The sequence below is a fragment of the Vulpes vulpes genome, chromosome 12 (assembly GCF_048418805.1).
Source record: "Vulpes vulpes isolate BD-2025 chromosome 12, VulVul3, whole genome shotgun sequence".
Lineage (NCBI taxonomy): Eukaryota > Metazoa > Chordata > Mammalia > Carnivora > Canidae > Vulpes > Vulpes vulpes.
The window spans coordinates 132051157-132070522 of record NC_132791.1 but is presented as its reverse complement, the minus strand read 5'-3'; the positions used below and the strand labels follow the sequence as shown (position 1 = coordinate 132070522).

The 19366-nt window shown below is 58.5% G+C and overlaps 1 protein-coding gene across 13 annotated transcripts in view; it reads right to left on the bottom strand.

Moving 5' to 3' along the window:
- Nucleotides 1-15512, bottom strand: part of SLC13A5 (solute carrier family 13 member 5) — a 33245-nt gene extending 17733 nt beyond the window's left edge. For 3 of the 13 annotated variants that reach the window (XM_072729984.1, XM_072729996.1, XM_072729988.1), the window contains exons 1-11: nt 15032-15178; nt 14483-14588; nt 9343-9471; nt 9026-9162; nt 7251-7438; nt 6519-6687; nt 5408-5530; nt 4290-4505; nt 3578-3678; nt 2462-2580; nt 359-520 (exon numbers count right to left, since the gene is read on the bottom strand). In XM_072729984.1, coding sequence (XP_072586085.1) covers nt 359-520; nt 2462-2580; nt 3578-3678; nt 4290-4505; nt 5408-5530; nt 6519-6687; nt 7251-7438; nt 9026-9162; nt 9343-9471; nt 14483-14584 — 1446 coding nt within the window. In that variant the 5' untranslated portion in view covers nt 14585-14588; nt 15032-15178. Of the gene's footprint in view, nt 1-358; nt 521-2461; nt 2581-3577; nt 3679-4289; nt 4506-5407; nt 5531-6518; nt 6688-7250; nt 7439-9025; nt 9163-9342; nt 9472-14482; nt 15008-15031; nt 15179-15388 lie in introns of those variants that run through there. The other 10 variants (XM_072729994.1, XM_072729995.1, XM_072729990.1 and 7 more) reach the window with 8 other exon arrangements.
- Between the last annotated feature and the right edge of the window lie 3854 nt (nt 15513-19366).

Here is a 19366-nt window from a genome sequence, read left to right as displayed (position 1 = left end):
CTCACCACCCTGGAGACCTGGCTCCCCAGGACGCCTCCGGGTGGGCTCCGGCCATCGTGCCTTGTACCCCATGCCCTCCAGGCCCTCCATCACCCCCACAGTGCTGGCCCACCCCTCCTCACTGCGAATCCCGTCTGCTTGGCTCGAGAAATAATCAGCCACCTTTAAAAGCGAATGCTAAGTGCCTGGTTCTTGCCTGGACCTTGGGGAGCAAGCGGGGTACAAAGAAGGACCTCAGAAGAGTGGTCAGGCTCTGGCCCCCAACTCATGGTCCCTCCAGGGACCTGGGATGGGGTCACAGGTTGACCGCTTCCTGTGACCTGACGGCTAGGGGTTATCTCCCCGGCAGGTCACTTACCATGGAGGCAAAGATGGGCAGGAACAGGGTGGTGGTGGCCACGTTGCTTGTGCACTCAGTGAACGCAGCGACAAGCAGGGACAGGATCAGGGTGATGGCTGCGGGGGGCACAGAGTGCAAGGGCTCCATCTGCTTCCCCATCCATTCTGATAGCCCCGAGGCCTGGGAAGCACAGGAGGGCAGTCACCAAGGGTGGCGGGCCTGCATCTTCGGGGCGGGAGACGGCCTTGGTCCTTCTCCGGGGAGTTCAGCCCCTCCTGTACCCATGACCCTCTCTCTGCCACATCCCAGACTCAAGCTCCATCCTTACCCTGCTGTCTCCTTGATCTGTTTCCAGCCCGGATGGTCTATTGACAGAATTTTGGCCCAGAGCGTGCTTCCTGGGGCTTCCTGTCCACTTGCCTTCCAACCTGGGACCTGGGTGTCACCCTGTGTGCCTGTATGCCCACTCAGCCACCGAGGCACCCCAAGAGCCTTGCCGCCATCTTCTCTCAGCCCCCTGAAGCTCTTGATGCTCAGGAGAGGGATCTGAGCCAGAAATGGAGGATTCAGAGGAAGAGGGAGTCTGAGGAAGGAGAACGTGGCTTGCGGAGCCTCGTGCTAAGACTCAGTTAGATGAAGGTACAGAGCACCCCAGGACTCTCTCAGCCCTCCCCTGCCACCCAGATCTCTACTCCACACATCGGAGTGTTTCCCCAAGTGCAGATCTGGCCTTAACCCTCCAGTGGTTGCCCCTGGAATAAAGTCCATGCCCCCATCTTGACTCTCAGTGAAGTGGCTTCTTCGAGCCACACCAGCTTCATCTTCTGCTCCTGAGCCTGACAGTGCATGATTAGTGACAAGGAAGTCACTTCTTGCTGACAGTCTTCCAGATATGACCCCCTCTCCGGTCTGCAAAGGCCTCAAGTGCAGGAACATTCTCAACCTCTTCTGTAATTCCCAGGCCTGATCTAACATGGGCATATAGGAACATTTCATGAATGAATGAATGAATAAATGAATGAATGAAAGAATGAGAGATGATGGATGAATGACTGAATGGAGAGGTGGCCAGATGGATGGATTTGTTCATCCAAAAGATATTCATGTCCCTGTGATACATCAGGCTCCATTCTAGATGCGGAAGGAACAGCAGAAACAAGATAGACCAAGTCTGTCTATGACATTCTACTCCTGGATGGAGGGATGAAGGGATGAAAGAATGGATGGATAGATGGATGGTTGGATGGAATGAGGGACCAAAAGATGGAATGATGAATGGATGGACAGATGGATGGAAGGATGGATGGATGGATGGATCAATGGATAGGTGGATGGGTGGATGGATGGATCAATGGATGGATGGATAGATGGATGGATGGATGGATGGATGAAAGGATGGGTAGATGGACAGATGAATGGAAGGATGGATGGATGGATGGATGGATGGATGGATGGATGGATGAAAGGATGGGTAGATGGACAGATGGATGGACAGATGGATGGATGGAGGATCGTAGCACCAGTGGGCTCATCCCTCTCTCTGCCTCATTTCTTTGCTATTGAGGAAGGGGTGGCAGGAGTAAGAAGGTTACATTTTTGGGTGTTTTCTCCCCAAAGCTGTTCCTCTCCTCCTGCGCTGCCATATACCTAGAGAAATATTTTTCTCTAGAAATATATTTTTAGATAGAGAAAAAAATGTTAAATGTCAACTGTATCAACAAAGAGTCCAGCAAATAGAAGAACAAGATCTAGTAGAGAAAGAGACCTCCCAGAACAAATCAAAGCAGGGATCATTGCCGCCAAACCCAAGAGGAGACCTCACAGCATCCTCTGCATCTCTGGGCTAACTTAGCCTCTTGGTCTCTTATTCACTCTTTGCTGCAACCACTCAAGGAGCACTTTCTATATTCCAGGTCCGTCCACCCATCCATCTCCTCCTTGGTGACAAGAGTCCCTGCCCTCAGGACACCGGCAGCTATCTGGAGCAGACAGACACAGAGCCACGACACACAGGCCCGGGGGGAGGGGGGGGAGGGGGGTGGGCACGAAGCAGCTCTGTGATGCCCTCTGGTGTAAAAGGGGCCCGGCAGCCTGCCGCAGGCGGTGAGGAGGGGGTCTTACCTCACATCCTTTGGCCAGTGCGAAGCCGCCTCCCAGCAGCAGCACAATGCCCCAGGGCACCTTCTCCTGGGTCACCTTCCAGGTCAGCAGCGCAGGAGGATAAAACGGAGCTTTACGTTCTGAGAAGAAACCATAGAATACACATGCACAACCCAGGGCAGCACCAGGACGCAAGAGAGATCTAATCAGGGGAACGAAAACCGTGAGGACGACAGGCGCCCCTCTCACATCCATAAATTAGCCAAGACTCAAAGCAATCACTGCCCCCACTGCGGTGAAGACGTGGTAAAACCCACACATGCTCCCAGTAGCAGAGACATCAGCAGCATCTCTTTGAGAAGCAATCTGGCAACACATCACATCTGAGAGTCGTCGAGACATATACACTCACACAACAGCCCTGCTCCTGGAAACTCACCCTAAAGAAACACTCTCAGAGAAGCGTGCTCATGAAAAAACGCGTTTATAAACATGAAAAATCCGAAAGAGCCAGAATGTTCCATAAGAGAACAGCACAGCCAGTTGATACGACAAGAGGCTCTTATGAGAAAATAAGAGTTGGAGGCTGTGTCTTTGACAGGTACACAGCCTAAAAACACAAAAACCCACAAGGAATCTGAGCTCTATGGGTGTCAGTCACACACGCATGCACATGCACACACACGCACATGCATCCTTGCAAAGACGGGAAGACAGGGGCTCCCTGGGTGGCTCAGTAGTTTAGTGCCTGCCTTCGGCCCAGGGTGTGATGCTGGAGTCCCAGAATTGAGTCCCACATCGGGCTCCCTGCATGGAGCCTGCTTCTCCCTCTGCCTGTGTCTCTGCCTATCTCTGTGTGTCTCTCATGAATAAATAAATAAAGTCTTTAAAAAAAAAAAAAACGGGAAGAGAGACACCAAATACTGATGGCATTGCTGTGCTTGTTGTAGGGCTGGTAAGGTTCCCAACGTGTGCAGAGCACAGGAGAGGAGGGTTGGCCCTGGATAGTCCCCAGGCCAGGACTGAGGGATGCCCCTGCCCCGACCTCACAGCCCAGCCAGGCTTCTCCACCCAGGCTGGGGGCTCTCTCCCTTGGGGTCCCATCCTGACATGCGCCGGGCCAGCCCCCAGCCTTACCCTCCTCCGTCTGGCTGCGGAAGTTGAACTGGGGCCTCTGGGAAGGCACGATGAACAGTAGGGTGGCCACAAAGGTAGCCACGGTGGCGTCAGACGCGTACCTACAGGGGACAGCACGCAGGACGTGCCCAGCTGGGCTTGGGGGCCGCCAGTCTACACACCTGCTCTGTGTCCGCAGGTGGGGCAGAGCGCAAGGACTGGGATCTCGAGAGCCAACACCAGGACAGCCACTCGCTGGCCCAGCTCTGCCCCCAGCAGGGTGACCCTGACCCGCCATCCTCCCCGTAGGTCTGTGTGGCTCCATAGGCGTGTCCTGACCTCTTCTCATCAGACTGCCAGGGTCCTGCTTCCCCAGGGTCCTAACCCCCACAGTGCACCAAAGGCAACAGGTATAACGGGTGGTACCTCCCACCCCTGCATCGCCTGCCCGGCGAGGGGCCTCGTTCCCTCTGACCACAGAGTGGCCGACCTGCCGAGAAGTGGCCTCTCTGCAGGTCTCTGCACAGGCTGTGGGCCCCGGCGTCTGCCTTCGGAGGGGATGGACGGCAGCACGGAGGTTTGGAAGCCAGGGCTCCCAGCTTAGCTCCTGTCTCCGATCCCCACCCAGCCACCCTGCTTGCCCAGCAGGGACATGTCCACGGGTTTATCGTGGGGACAGGGAGATGACAAAGAGCTGCAGGACTCAGGCAGCACAGATGCACCCCCGACTTACTTGGTCTTGCCGTCCTCCCAGGCCAGGGACACCCAGCCGGGCATGAAGCCAGGGTCCCGGGAGAACCACAGGCCGACCATCAGGATGAAGCAGAGCAGGACGTTGGCCTCGGCGAAGGAGAAGGACCCCAGCTTCCGGTACTCCTCCCGTAGCACCTCATAGGCTACCTTCTCATGGTTCCTGCTCTGCAGCCCGCAGCCCCAGAACTTCCTAAGACTGGGGGGGGAGGGCATGGTGAGAGGCCAGTGGGGCAGGCTGGTCAGCAAAGCCAGGTGTGAGCCAGCAGCGACGTCCCATTGGTCCTGGGTCCCATGGCTGGACATGGCCTCCGAGGCCACCCATGAACTCAGGAGGGTACTTTCCACCCTGATGTTGCTTCCACGACCGCCCAGACAAGGGACCCAAGTGAGGATGACCTCCCTGGCCCCAGTGAGGGCATCCACAAGACCTAGGGGCAGCATCTACTGGGGCCCCGGACATAGCAGGCAGGGTCTGGGCCGGAGGACACCTAGCCACCCCCACTGTTCCAGGCTACCCCCACCCCCCCATGCTCCACGTTGGGTTGGCTGGGCCCCTGAGCTGGAGCACCTGATGGGCAGTGTCAGCGAACAGCAGCCCTGAACATGGCCATGGGCTGGGCGGCCATGGCTGGGGGTCCTGACAGTGAGACCCTCGTGACCTTGGGGCCAGCCCAGCGCCCCCTGCTCGCTCTGCAGGGAGCTCAGGGGCCTCGGGGCTTCGGGGAAGCCGCCCACCTGAGCAGAGGCCATACCTGGTGCCCCTGACCCCTGGCTGCACCTTGGGCCCCCCAAGATAGGACTGTGTCCCCCACATCCACCCGCTGATGCCCTAACCCCCCCCCAAGTGCTGGCATGAGGAGTGGGACCTTTGAGAGTAATTAGGTTCATGTGAGGTCAGGAGGCTGGAAATCTGAGGGGACCAACGGGCACAGCAGCCATGTGGAAGTTTGTCCTGCAGAGATGTGTGCACAGGGCTTCCTCTGAGCTGCTCTGACCCACTGGCCCCCACCTACTCCCCTGTGAGAAGAGCAGCAGCGGGCGGGCTAGAGGCTCTCCTGCGGGGGTGATGGGTGGCAGGGGCGCGGTGGCAGTGCTCACCTGGACCTCATGTAGACACACTGAAGCCATAGCCACGCCAGCAGCAGCATTGCCACCATGTTGGGGAAGGCAAAGCTGAACCATGAGGCAAAGTTCACCACGTCCTTGCTGGCAGGAAATAGCCTAGAGAGGAAGATGCTGGTCTGACTCCCCGGCCCGGCCCCTAGGGGATGCCCAGTGGCAACCCGGCCCCGAGACCTCCCCCATACACACACCACGAGCCTGGGGAGCAGCCAATCACCCTGCCTGCGGGTCCAGACCCCACGAAGGGCCTTGCAAAAGTCAAGGCTCCTCCCTCCAGAGGAACACGCCTTCCTACACACGGGAGCTGGGTGCCTAGACACTTCAGAGCCCACACCCCAGGGACCTGGGGGGTCACAGGAAAGAGACCCTGTGGAGGTCCCCAGGGTGGACAGGGACCCCCACTGGTGCTGGTTGAGCAGCCCTCGTGCTACAGCCCAGCCCAGCCCTGGGTGTGGATGTGGGCACATCCGTCCCCACGCCGCCCCAGCCAGCGTCAGGGAAAACCGCAGGCTATCATTATGGAGAGTCCTCTCAAGATCAAAACCGCCAGCATGTTGGGCCTCAAGTGTCTGCGGACTGGGCTCCTGCCCACCCCCAGCTGCCCCACCCACTGGGCCCCGGCTCCTCCGCCTTCAACCAGGGACTCTGCAAGGGCTGCCCCATGGCGGGGTGGTTCCCCATGATCCCAGCCACCGCCCGAGGCCTGTGACCCTGTGTGGTCCCGGCAGGAGGGTGCAGACCATCCCTAGGCTCCGGCCAGGGTCCACCGAGAGTAAGCGGCCACCACGGGGCACCACCATTACCAAGGGCCGTGAGCCAGCTGTAGGGACTTCTATTTTCTGCAAGCAGTGACCCGGGACCAGCGTCCAGCCCCACAGGCTTTCCCACGACCTGAGCTCTGTAATGGGTATAGGGTCCTAGTCCGAGTGAGAGCCGGGGAAGAAGGGCTGGACGTATCCCATGGCAGAAGTGTCCAGGTCCGTGCACAGCAGCTCCCACCGCTGCGGGGTCCTGGACAGCTGCTTTGCTGCAGGCCCCCTTCCCCCAGGGGTCCCTCCCATCTCCAGAAGGCTCACCCACTACTCACTCGTGCATCTGGCCCAGAAGCACCACGTTGGGTCCCGTCCCAGTCAGCGTGGCGGTGCCCCCGATGCTGGCCGCGTAGCACACACACAGAGTCATGGCCTTGCATATGCGCCTCCTGTCGCAGTCGGCCTGCTGCACCTCAGAGGGGCCTTCAAAGGTCACTTGGCTCCCTGTTGGGGGGGGGGGCACGCCATGGGCTGAGCTGGGGCGGGCCGCCAGCCACAGCTCCCGACCCTGCCCTGCCCTGCCCTGCTGGGGGACGAGCCAGCCCACCACTGCTCCCCTGGGCCGCATGGTCCCCGTCCGTCTGTCAACGGCAGCTCTGTGGCAGGAACCTGGCCCGGGGACTGCTCTCTGCCGTCCCTGAGCTCAGGGCCTCGTCGGGGAGCCAAGGTGGGGCCACCACCCCACCACCCGCGGAAGCGGAGAGCCGCTGGCCCCCCAAATGGGAGCGGCATAGACGGCGGGAGGCACACCCAGCAGGTCCAAGTGGTGAATCTGGTGCTCAGGCACCGATTTCTGTGGCTGGCAGGACCCTGGGACTCGAGCGTGGGACCTCGCCACAAGCTCTACTGCAGGATCTAACTTTTCTGCAACAGTCATGTTCCTACAACTTACAGAAACAGCGCTTTCTGAGCATTTAGCTGAACGCCTGTTTTCAGGAGGCTCCAGGCACAGAGCTTCGGGCTGCAGAGAGGAGGGGGGCTCGTGGTCGCCCGGCTCCTGGGCTCACCTGGCAGCTCTCCAGCCTTGTTCTTGTCCGACAGCTCCAGGGCCCCCAGGCTGGCCTCGGTGGCTGGGCTGGTGGCCTCCATCTGCTGCAGCATGGCCTCCACGATGGGCACCATCATGGCCGTGGTGGCCGTGTTGCTGATCCACATGGAGAGAAAGGCCGTGACGCCCATGAAGCCCAGCATCAGCCTGCAGAGGAGGGGTGGGCAGGGAGGCCAGAGAGTCCCGCAGGGAGCAACAGTGGGGGTGGACTCTGTGGCCCTGCAGGGATGCCAGGCACCGGGGCCCGTTCTGCCCGGACGGCATGGAGGGAAGCGTCACTGCAGGGCTGCCCCTGTGCCTCTCCCCTCCAAATGTTCCTGATGCCACACAGTCATGGCCATCAGGGGCTCCCACCAGGCAGGACCACATAACAACCCAAAGGTGCCGGCCCGGTGGGGACAGATGGCCCCAGTGCCGTTCAGGGCTGGGCAGTCGGCCCCAGGGCCCACCTCTGTCACCTGCCCGACCTACTCCCTGTCCAACGGCCTCCCTCCCAGCACCCGGTAGCTCGGGCGGAGCATCCCCTGAACTGTCTACCCTCCACCATCTACCCTCCACCGTCCACCCTCCACCATCCATCCTCCCTGGGATGGACACTTGTCCCCGGCTGGATCCAGAGGAGCTGTGTCCCCGGTAGGGGCAGGGTCTGACTCTTCTCCGTGGCTCAGGGCCAGGAGCACAAGGTGCTTGTGGGACCCACTCGGGGTCATTGGTCAGCCCGGGGCAGGGGAGCCCAGGGCTGAACTGGGGGCCAGCCTGCTGCCTGGGTGGGTGGCCTGCAGGGACCTGTCAGAACAGAGACCAGGACTCGGCCAGGGTCCACATGACTGAGTGACACATGCATCTGGGCTCCGCAAGGCACAGGTAAAGACCCCCGGCCCCAGATGGGCAGTGCCATGGACGGCCACAGGCAGGGTCCCAGGAGGAGCCGGGGCACAGGGAGTGGAGGAGTGTGTGTGACCTCCCTGGACTCACACCCCAGAAGGAGGCCGACCTGGTGGCAGAGAGGACGGAGACCCTCCCAGGACCCCGGCAGGATGTTGCTGAGGCCTTGAGGTCCCAGGACGCACAGTGGCTCTGCCCTCGACCCTGTGAAGTGTCTGGGCCCCGACACAGGAGGACTCACGAGCCCTTCATCTGGGGTCCACGGGGTCCAGGTGTGCAGGGCCCATTGCTGAGCGAGCTCGCTGTACCCCCCAGAGAGGAGCAGCCCAAGAACCCAGTGCAGGGAGAGGCTCAGGCCTGTGAGCCATCAGCACGTCATCCAGCCCCATCTTGCTCAGCACCCAGGCACGCGAGTGCTCAGCACACCAGGGCGTTTGCTCACATCAGGGCAGGGCTGAGCCACGTGGGGGAAGACGAGGCCGCAGCTCTTTGAGAGGGATGGGGGTGTGGGGGGGTAGGTATGCAGCTTTGGAGGGGTGACCTCCCTGTGTCCCCTGAGCTGGCTTGTTGGGCCACTCCCTGTGCTCTCCCCACAAAACCCCCAGGGGTGTCAGGTAGAGCTTGATCCAGCCTCCGTCCACCCTGTTTCCTGGGGAACCTATCTTCTGAAGGAGCTGGTGGGGGCAGTCTTCCCTGCCCCACCTCCCCAGCGTTCAGAGAGAACCCACCACTGCTCACCCAGGGGTCTCCCTGCCCACCAAGCCCCAGGCAGCCTGCAGCCGCTCTTGCCTGTGTCCCTGGGGCCCCATGGAGAGAGAGAGAGAGACAGAGACATAGGACAGCGCTCACTGTGCAGGCTTGGCTCCCACCCAGAGGAGCGTGCGCAGCGCTATCCTCTTGTGCAGATTCCAATGCTCCACGGCCACGGCCATGATGAGGCCACCCAGGAACAGCATGTTGGTGTCCTTCATGTACTGGACACATACCTGGGGACAGCATGGGGCCCGTCAGGCCCTCCCCGGCCACCTCACCACAGGATAGGTGAGAAGACCACATGTCGCCCATGGGGGCCCCTCAGCGCAGAGACGGACGGTCAGGCAGGTGGTCTGTGTCTCCCCCCTGGGGCCTAGGTGGCTCTGAGAGGGGCTGGGGCGGGGGATGCTCACCTGCTTGGAGTCCAGGATCTTCAGGAGCGGGAAGAGCACAGCAGGCAGGAGGGAGGTGACTGCCAGAGGGATGACTTCTGTGCACCAGTAAACGGCCATGAGGATGATGACATAGGCACACCTGACAAACTAAGAAGCCAGCCCTGAGACCTTGCGTGCTGGCAGCGTGTCCACCACAGGGGCCGCAGCGTTGGAGGGAGCACCCTCGCCTCCCCGCCCCTGTCAGCACAGCGTTGCGGCCCAGGACCTGCCCACTAGGGACCCTTGTCTTCCAGTGCAGCCCTGAGGAGAGGAGTGTGCGCACGGGGACCAGGAGGACTTGAACACAGAAGCCCCTATGTCGAAGGCTCCCCTTGGCGGTTCTTCCACCCTCCGGTGGCGCCAAAGCGGTTTGCACGCAGCAGGAGCCACCTGGGCATCCTGAGTGTGGATCTTTCCCCGGGCTCTCTGCGCAGTGTACTGGCCTCATGGTGCTGGGCAGCGGCACGCTCTCCAGGCAAAGAGCACCCACCCCGCCCTTCCATTTGTTGCCCTTGACCTGGGTCAGGACTCCAGCAGTCACAGGAGACGCTTGACTGTCAAATAGCCTTCGTGAAGACGCATCACTGCAGGATGACCTGAGTGTCTGGGAGGTGCCCCAGGGCACACATGCTGCCTGCATTTTCTGCCTGGATATGTTAACATGCGGTGGGTTGACAGGGACACAGCCCCCGTGGCATCCAGGAGGACTTGTGCCATTCTTAGTCCCACGTGGGTCACTCTTAGAGTAGCATGTGCTCCACTGATTCCATAGACAGGTTCCCCACTGCCGCGGCCTCCTGGGGGGATGTGCTGTGTCTGCCCTGGGTCACCCCACCTGCTCCACTCACTACTCTGAGCCGCTCAGACATGGCCTGGAATCCCACTCCCAGACGTGCAGCCGCCAACCCGCTCATTCAGAAAGTGCTGCTCCCGAGCATCAGCAGCGGTTTTACGGCAACGATGATGATGACGATGATGGAGGGGACAGAGGGGACAGGGAGGACGGGCGGACAGGGAAGATGGCACTCAGTGTTCTCATTCGCATCTCCATTCACTCAGGCCTGGACCTTCGTTCCCTGTGTTTAATCTTGGTGAACCACCTCCTGCACCCTTTCACCAGGAGCCCCGGGACCTTGGCTTTGCCAGGAGGCCAACCTGGTTCCCGTGCAAGCCCATGCCTGGACGCTTCCTAGCTTGGCGGGCTTTGGGTTCCTGATGCGAGGTCTTCGTCCTGAGTTGGGAACCTCTGGAGGTGTGGGTAATGTTGGCCACCTCCCTGGGCTGTTCTGTGCGTCCCCAGCCTTTTCAAGGGCAGCACTAGCACCTGCCTGTCCGGCCTCTCCTGGCTCCCAGCCCCGCCACAAATCTGCCACCAATACCGGCAGTTCCTTCCTCTTACTCCCCAGCACCATCCCTGTGCATCTCCACCCCGTCCACCCTCTACCTAGACCCTCCCAACCTGACCTCCCTTCCACCCTCCCACCTGGACCTTCCCAATCTGGCCTCCCCGTCCACCTTCCACCCGGACCCTCCCAGTCTGATCTCCCTGTCCAGCACCGCGGGGCTCCGTCTTCCCACCTACAAATCTGTTGGGGGCATTTCCCTGTGTCTGCCGCCTTGAGGACAAAGCCAAGAGGCCTCAGTATGGCTTCGGGGAACCTCTGCGAGGAGCGGGTCCTGCAGGCCTGCGCTGTCCCCTCCCTGCCAACAGGCACCCCGAGCCCCCGCACCCACCAGCTGTGTCAGAGCCTGGGCTCTTCTCTTCACTGACCGCCCAGCTCCCCAAAGCCCAGCCCTGCGCCCCTCCACCCACCTGTGCCCCTGGCAGCTCCTGCCTGGGTTGCCCCCATCTGACCCGACCCCAGCACACACCCAAACAGTGAGCAACCTGGGAGTCCTGGCATGGGCCGGACGCTCAGCAGACACTGCTCGTGTGTGTGAGGGGGATGGGCCAGCAGTACCCAGCTGTTTGCCTGAAAGCTAATGCACCTGCACCCCTCACTCTCCCATCACTCAGAAGGGCACCTACTGTGTGCATGGAACACTGCACGAAGCCCTGGAAGTTCTTCGTCGGTACTTGTTATCAGTCATAAAGCAGAAACCTCCCTTGGGCCTCCCAGGGGCACCCCAGGGTGGCTCCCTACTGTCCAAACCTGACATCTTGGCTCCAATGGTTCTGCATGGGGGCGGGAGGGAGGGCAGGCGGGAACTGAGTAGGGCACAGCCTATGGGGCCTCTGCCCTACTGGACGCCTGGAAAACCCTCTCTGGTTGCAACCATACAGAGTACCCCCAGGCTTTCCAAGGTCACGGGGCTCAGGGCCTGTAAGTGTCCACACCTGTGGGACCCATGGCCTCCGGGCAGGACAGCAGTGCAGCTACCAGCCCCAACTTTGGCACCAGACAGACCTGACCCATGTCCACTGCCTGCCATTGCATCTTCAGCATCCCAGGTGCCCCTGGACCTTGGTGCTGGGGGCGGAGGGAAGTAGGAATGATCCCCTCCAGGGACAGCCAATAAGGGGGGGAGGGCCTTACAGAGAATTTAACAACAGGGGCACCTGGGTGGCTCAGTGGGTTAAACGTCTGCCTTCAGCTTGGGTCATGATCCCAGGATCCTGGGGTCGAGTCCACGTCAGGCTCCCTGCTCCACAGGGCATCTGCGTCTCCTCCATCTGCCCCTTCCTCTCTCTCTCTGTCTCCAATAAATAAATTTTTTTAAAAACCCAGCAACACTGTCCACAAATCCTCTTTATCATTATCGTGCTGTTGCCATTCCCAACAACGTCACCCACAAAATACTTGCCCCACGCACAGCCCCAGTCCTCCCTCACCCTGCTTCCTCAAGAGTTAACATCCTGGGCACTGGAAGTGCTTGGCAGCACTGTCCCTGGAGGCACCAAACGTAACCAGCTAGGAGTATGTCTAGAAGGGCGCTTGATGCAGAGACAGGCGGGCAGTGGGTGGACAGGGAGGGCAACACCCAGCACTCAACCCCCAGCACCCGCGATGACTCAACAACTATATGTTAAAGGCACAACCGAATACAACCCATGGCTCTCTATTTATCTAATTATTCATAGGCAAGGGTGTCCAGGACACAGTACGTAATGGGAAAATGCAGGCAGTCGAGCGCAGCCGTGTGTGGGTCCGAGCGCAGTATTTGAGGGCTTTCTCGTTTCTCCTTCCTGCTTCAGGGAAACAAGAACTATCAAGTAGTTTTAATAAAACCACCGATACCATGAGCCATCTTGGTCTGTTAAAGAGCCATCTTTTGAAGAAAGGACCTAGAGAAAGGACTGAAGCCAGAAGGGGACCAGGTGGAATGGGAGGAAAGCCAGGGAGGAGGCCCCCATAGCTATGGAGGATGGCCACGCAGGAGCCCCTGCGCCCCACTCAGCCCATAGCCCACACTGCCAGGCACCTACTGGCTTCCCAGAGGCCCTGCCCCATGCCGCGGGTACCCCGGGTTCCCCCCACGCTGCCGGTAGCCCCGGGTTCCCTTGCACAGCAGCACAGCTGTGGGGGCAGGGAGCTCGGGAGGGGCGACCCCAGCACAAGACCACGGGGCTCCGGCACCCAATCACTGATCCTCCCAGAGGGTGGCCTGACCTGCCAGGCCTGCCTGGCCTGACCTTCACTCCCAGGGCAGGTGGTGGAGCGGCAGACACAGCCTGAGTTGAGGGTCCCAGCACGGATCCTCCTGCGTGCATGCGTGCATGGGTGTGCATGTGTCAGGATGGGAATGGGCTCTAGATCACGGTCTCTGTGAGCCAGAAGGTCCACGGAGCCGGAGCCGACACTATTACTCCAGGGAACCTCACTCCCTCTGTGTCTATGGAAATAAGGGGCGGCCCCGGTACGGGGCAAGGTGGCGGGTGCTGTCCTCGGCCCCACCAGGGTCATGCTCAGCCCGCCCAAGGGTCCTCTCTCCCCCACCCTAGGACTTATGGCACCCAGAGTCAAAAGTGTCAGAACCAAACCCATTGTACAGATGAGCACACCAAGGTGGAGAAAGGACAAGGTCGTGGCTAAATCCACAGGGACGTGTGAGTGGTGGGAGTGCAGTCCTCATGCAGGTGGGCCCTCGACACCCTCCGTCCCCCCACCGCCCCGCCTCAGGACTGCCCACAGAGCATCCCCTGAAGAGCTCCTCTGTTCCCCAAACCTGGCCAAGGGTGGGAGGTGGGGGTGGCAGCGGAGGTTTCCTGTCCGGGCGCAGAGAGAAGGCGCTGAAAGAGGGAAGGAGGCAGGAGCAGCCAGCAGCCACAAAAGGCTTCAAAGGGCTCGGGCCTCTGCCAACGGAGCTTCCACCAGCCAGCGCAGCCAGGAAGCCCAGCGCAGCCAGCCCCGGCCAGGGCTCCTGGCCCACCCCCACCCGGCGGCCAAGGCCATTCATCCCGGGCCTCCCTCCCTCCTGGGAGCGCTGGGCGCAGGCGACGGATGCGGCTTCCCCTGCAGCCCTGGGTCGTGCCACCCAAGGCGTGAGCCTGGGAACGCGTCCGCCTCCTACCCAGCCGCTGCCCACCTCGGCCCAGCAGCCAACTCCGACCTCCTTTCAGCCGGAGAGGCTCTGGGCTGGGCTGTGGCCTCCAAGGCTTTGGAGCAGGGAAGAAGCAGATCCTGGATAGGGAACCAGACCCGAGGGGGGCAGGGTGGGGGGTGGAAAGACAGCACTCCAGATCCACTCAGGAGGAGATCTTTCCTTTTGGGACCCCGGCTGGCCTGGGAAGCCACCCATGGCTGCCAAGTCTCCATTTGCTAAAGGGAGAGATGGAGGGAAAGCCAGGTGCCCAGGCTCCCCATGGGCACCAGGCGACATTGGGGGTGATGGGCAGGGATGCGATGCTTCACTTCCGGGAGATTCTGAGATGGGGCTGAGCCTGCGAACAGCTGCGTGGCCAAGATCGATGCCACCTTCTGGGTCCTGTGCCCTGGGATCTGTGTGCCCCAGTGGGGTGCACCCCCGGGTCTCCGCGCCCCTCCAAAGTGTGTGCCGGCACCTCCCGTCTGGCAGGCAACCTCCCGGTGTGCACCCAGCTCAGCGCTCCACCTCTGCGCGCCGGGGCCGGGGCCGCTGCTGGCATAGGGCGCCGGGGGTCCGCGGAGCTCGTACTGACCTTGGCGGGCATCAGAATGACGAGTGGCAGCAGCAGTAGCGGGGTGATGAACAAGATCACGAAGGACTTGAACTTGGAGACATAGCTGAGCGCCGAGGCCATAGCGCTGGAGGGAGGCCAGCGGGACAGGCGAATGAGGGGGGCCCGCAGCTCCGCGGGCTTAAGACGGGGCCGCAGCCATCGCGGATTGGGGGACCGTGCCAACTCCGCCCCCCGCGCCGAGGCCTCCCCGCGGCCACGGGGCGGGGCCACCCCCGGGGTCAGGGGGGCGCGCCTGCCCCCAACTCCGCCCGCCACCCGGCATCCGCCTGCGGGAGGCGCTCGGGGCGCGCCCTGGGCCCTGGCACCTCCCAGAGTCTCCACCTAGACGGAGGCGGGCCGGGGGCTGCGGGTCAGCGGGGCTCCACTGGCGTGCGCCCCCGTCCGCGTCCGCACCTGCCGCCTTCTGGGCTCAACGGAGGCCATTCGGGACCCCTCCGCCGGCCCCTGGGTCCCTCAGAAGGAATCCCGGCCTCTCCCTCCTCTTCTCGCCGTGTCTCCCGCCCCTACCTCCGCTCCCGTGTCCCGGAGGGTGTCCGGCAGAGACGATGACGGCGTCCGCGCCCTCCGCGCCGCAGGCCCTACTCCTGCCGGTCAGCCGGTCACCCGGCGCTGCTCTGGGCCCAGCATCCCCCCCAACAACCGCCCCGCGCGCCCTCCCCCGCCCCGCGCGCCCTCCCCCGCCCCGCGCGCCCCGCGCGCCCGGCGCGCTCTCCAGCCATCGCAGAGGGAGGGCAAGCCCAAGGTCTTCGGGCCGCCCAAGCGCCTTTGGGCTCCGTGACCGCCCTGCAGAGGGAAACGGGCGTCCGGAGAGGAAGGGACCTGCCCCAGGCTGCGCCGGGTGTGTCGCATGCAGGTACTGGGCACCTGTTCTGCGCCGTGCCTGCCCTGGGTGCTGGAGACGCAGGGATGCAGACTGCTCCTCCTCTGTCACTCTCTTCCTCCTTCCCTTCTCCCGGGCCAGCCGGGTCTGTCCTTGGAGAGTCTACCCAGCCTTAAGTGAACCCCAGCCTGCCCCTTAGTGGTGACGGGCCTGTCTCCAGGTGGCCCTGCAGCTAGAGCCGCAGCTCTCCCAGCCTGGATGTGCTGCGGGGACCCAAACACCTGAATGACTTTCCCTGTGACCCCAGGAGGTCCCCTGGCCCCTTCCTCCCCACTGCACCCCGCCTCCCCCCGCCCTCAGCACAACAGTACCCATATATGTATTGGTGTGGTTCTTACCTACTGTCTGCCTGACTCATCTAGCCGGCAGCCCCCTCCGTGCCTCGTGCACTCAGAGCCTAAACCCTAGTAGTTTTTAGCAGTGGAGAGAGGTTTCCTTCCCAAAATATGGTTAATACATAAGAACAGTTTGATGATAATATCTAACAAATTAATGAAATTTATTGTTTATTCATGAGTTTTATTTAGTTATTCCCCAAAACTAAACATAAAGTTTCAATTTTTAAATATTTTATTTATTTGTTTGAGAGACAGAGAGAGAGCACAAGCAGGGAAGGGGGCAGAGGGAGATGGAGAAGCAGACTCCTCCCTGAGCAGGGAGCCGGATGCAGACCCTGTGATCGTGACCTGAGCCAAAGGCAGACACTTCACCAGCTGAGCCACCCAGGTGCCCCTAAGTGTTTGATTTTTGAATGCAAACATATATACCAAAAGAACATTCTATATTTTTTATCAAATTCTCATTTACAAATAATGTAATGTACTTTTGGCCTGTTACATTGCATGGTAACAAATAAAGTAATGAAAAAAGCATATCAATTTATATATTTTATTGATAACTTATCAAAAAATTAATTATATTAGGTGTCAAACATTGTATTGGGATGTGGCTGCTTGTAGTATCAGTCACCAGAATGTGTTTTGTATTTTTTTCTTGTTTTTTTTCTTTTGAATCATGTTCCTCAAAATACAAAATCAAACCTTAGATTATATTTCTTGAATTTATGTTCAGTTCTTCAGTAAATAGTTCCCTACCTAAAAACATGGTGTTACTAAAATAAAATATGTTACTGATATACACAAAATTAAAATTATTTTGGAATTGTTCTTAATTATAATTAAAATCATCTTGGACTATTTTGTCATAATTCTGATCAGAAAAAAACAACTGCAAATTGGAACTGAGATCAAATTGATGAAACACACCTAATCAAAAAAATTTTGTACCAATAGGTAGACTTCTACTACCTCAGTTTTAAGATTGAAATTCTATTAAATTATTCACATGGGGATAAAAGTTGCATTACAGAATTATGGACCATAGTTAATTAGTATCGTATGCAGTTTAAGTTTTTGAAAATTCACCAAACTATGGGTGAATTTCTAATAAACTGAAATGGGGATGTTGATGAGACTAGAGGTGAGAATTCTGTTAGGTACACTAAGGCCGCCAATGCAATTTCTCATAAAGGCAGACTCCAGAAACTATACAACTATAGGAACAGTTTTTCAATCCCACAAAACCCAGGCACAACCACAGCAAAACGGGTGCCCTGCTGGGTCCTCTGCGCTACCTCTTGAGCAAAGTTGTTGATTCACAAAACCATCTGTTGAGCAAAAGCAGTTTGCAAAGCAGTCAGCTTCTGAAAGTACACCTGTTAAATTTTTTATGAGGAAAAGTGAGAATGTTAATAAGAATGTGAAGCAAGCTCAACGTTTTCACAGGGTCATCACAGTGAGCTCTGGAAAATGCGTGAAGACTAGTGTCGCTCCGTATGTAGCCTGAAATGCTCTTAGGAATCGTCTCCCTCTGCCTGTGTTTCTGCCTTTCTGGGTGTCTTGTGAATAAAAAAAAAAAAAAAAAGAAATATTCATAGTGGGTACACCGCTGATGCCAAGTTCATTGTTTTTCAACTAAATCTGCCTCCTTATGAGATAAACCCTGGGTGTTATAGTATATGTTGGCAAACTGAATTTAAATTTAAAAAGAAACTAATTTAAAAAAAAAAATCTGCCTCCTCGGCAGATACCGCTGCACTCTACTCAGGGCGGAAGAGGCAGATGTCACTGATTAGCAAATTTTGTCAAAGCGGCCGTTATTTGCACACCTGCTAGGACGACTAAAATAAAACACACTGAGCCACGAGGCCACTCAGGTAGGGCTGGAAAGGCCCTGGCGGACGAGGGTGGGGGATAGAGTGCAGGCCGTGGGGGTAGAGTGAAGTCTGGGTCGGGCCCGCTGGCCGGGGTGTCCTCCAGGAAGAGGCGCTGGCGCCTTGACTCAGACACACAAGCCGAGGCCCCAGCAAACAGCCAGAATCTGCTACAGATGCTCTCCCGACAACTTTGGCATGAGCAACCCTCCAGCCCCCCCAAGTGGGAGGCCCCGCTCTGGTGTAAGCCCAGCTCTGCCTTCGGTGGCATCGCTGCGTGCCCCCCGGGCCACCACCAGGTTCCCGGCGCCTCCACCCTGCCCTCCGCTGTCGGCACCACCTGCTCCCAGGGAAAGCCCCCGTCACCGCGGGAGCTGGATTCGTGGGGAAGCTGATGCCGCAGTGGAGCTGCCCCTTCACTCCCCACGGGGGCCGACGAGGATCCTGAACAGCCTCGCCTCACGGACTCCGATCTGGATGGCGAAGACTGGCCTGAATGACTCGCTGGCCCTTGGCATCGCGGCCCAGTGTGTACACGGCTGGCGAGTCTGCCGGAGGCACCAACTTACCTTACTGAACCGAGCGCAGCGCTGGACCATGAAAATAACCTGTATTTAGTTCCTGATGTACTTTGTGAGCTGACATTTTTGTAGAAGGGCAGCTGTTAAATACACAGAATTGGCATTTAATTTATTTAGCTATAAATAGGCCAGAAATTGATTATTTCCGACACTTTTGACTTACACTGTTTAATCCCTTATCAGCCAATTAGAAACTGAGCAAGAGATGTGTGGACTCTATGTCCAGACTTTTAAACAACACGGATGCCTTGTAAGGTGTACAGACGACACGTCAGAAATGTAGCGTGTGGAGGTACCTGGGGGGCTCAGCGGGTGAGGTCGTGACCAGGATTGAGTCCCGCATCGGGCTCCCCACAGGGAGCCTGCTTCTCCCTCTGCCTGTGTCTCTGCCTCTCTCTGGTCTCTCATTAATAAATAAATAAAATCTTTTTTAAAAAAGTGTAGCATCTAATGCACTCTGTATGGTGGTGGTATACATGTGGCATCTATCTCAAACCACAGATTTCTACCCCAAGGAGACGGGAAGCTCTGTTCATCAAGCCTCTCCTGCTCACGTCGGAGTTTACAGTATCAGTACCCTGGGGCCTGAAATTTAATACACGGGACTTCCAAGCCGGATACAGATCTCCAGAGCTTGCTCACTCTATCCATCAGCGTCTATGCTGTTTACAACCGGGGTGGGAAACAGATTCCACAGCAGGAAACAAACCCTCATGGCTCCTGTGGGACCACAAGGGGGTTTCCTCGGAGGCCCAATGGCAGCCACTCTGTCCCGAATCCAAATGGATCAAATAAAGTAAAGTTTAAAATTTTTGAAACTAGGCAATCTCAGTGTTGGACGCATACAGCGCAGTGGCTGCACTGTCATCATTAGGTACAATTAGCAACATCTTACAGTATTAATGAGTCTCACACAAAAGGAAAGGGAGCTGTGGGAATTTGACGTGAAGCCATTGGAGAAAAGACTATGAAATCACGCGGAAAAGTCTGAGCACAGCTGCGATCTCAGGGCAGCACCAGGCCATCCTTGGTGCCAGGGCTTCCCCTACCCTATGGGAGTCCAGGCAGGTCGTGTGAAACCAGAACAAGTGATAGATCCAACAGGCAAAGGAGGGAAGGGGTGGTATTCGCCGCCTAGAGGAACAATCAATAACCAAAACATACGTGTG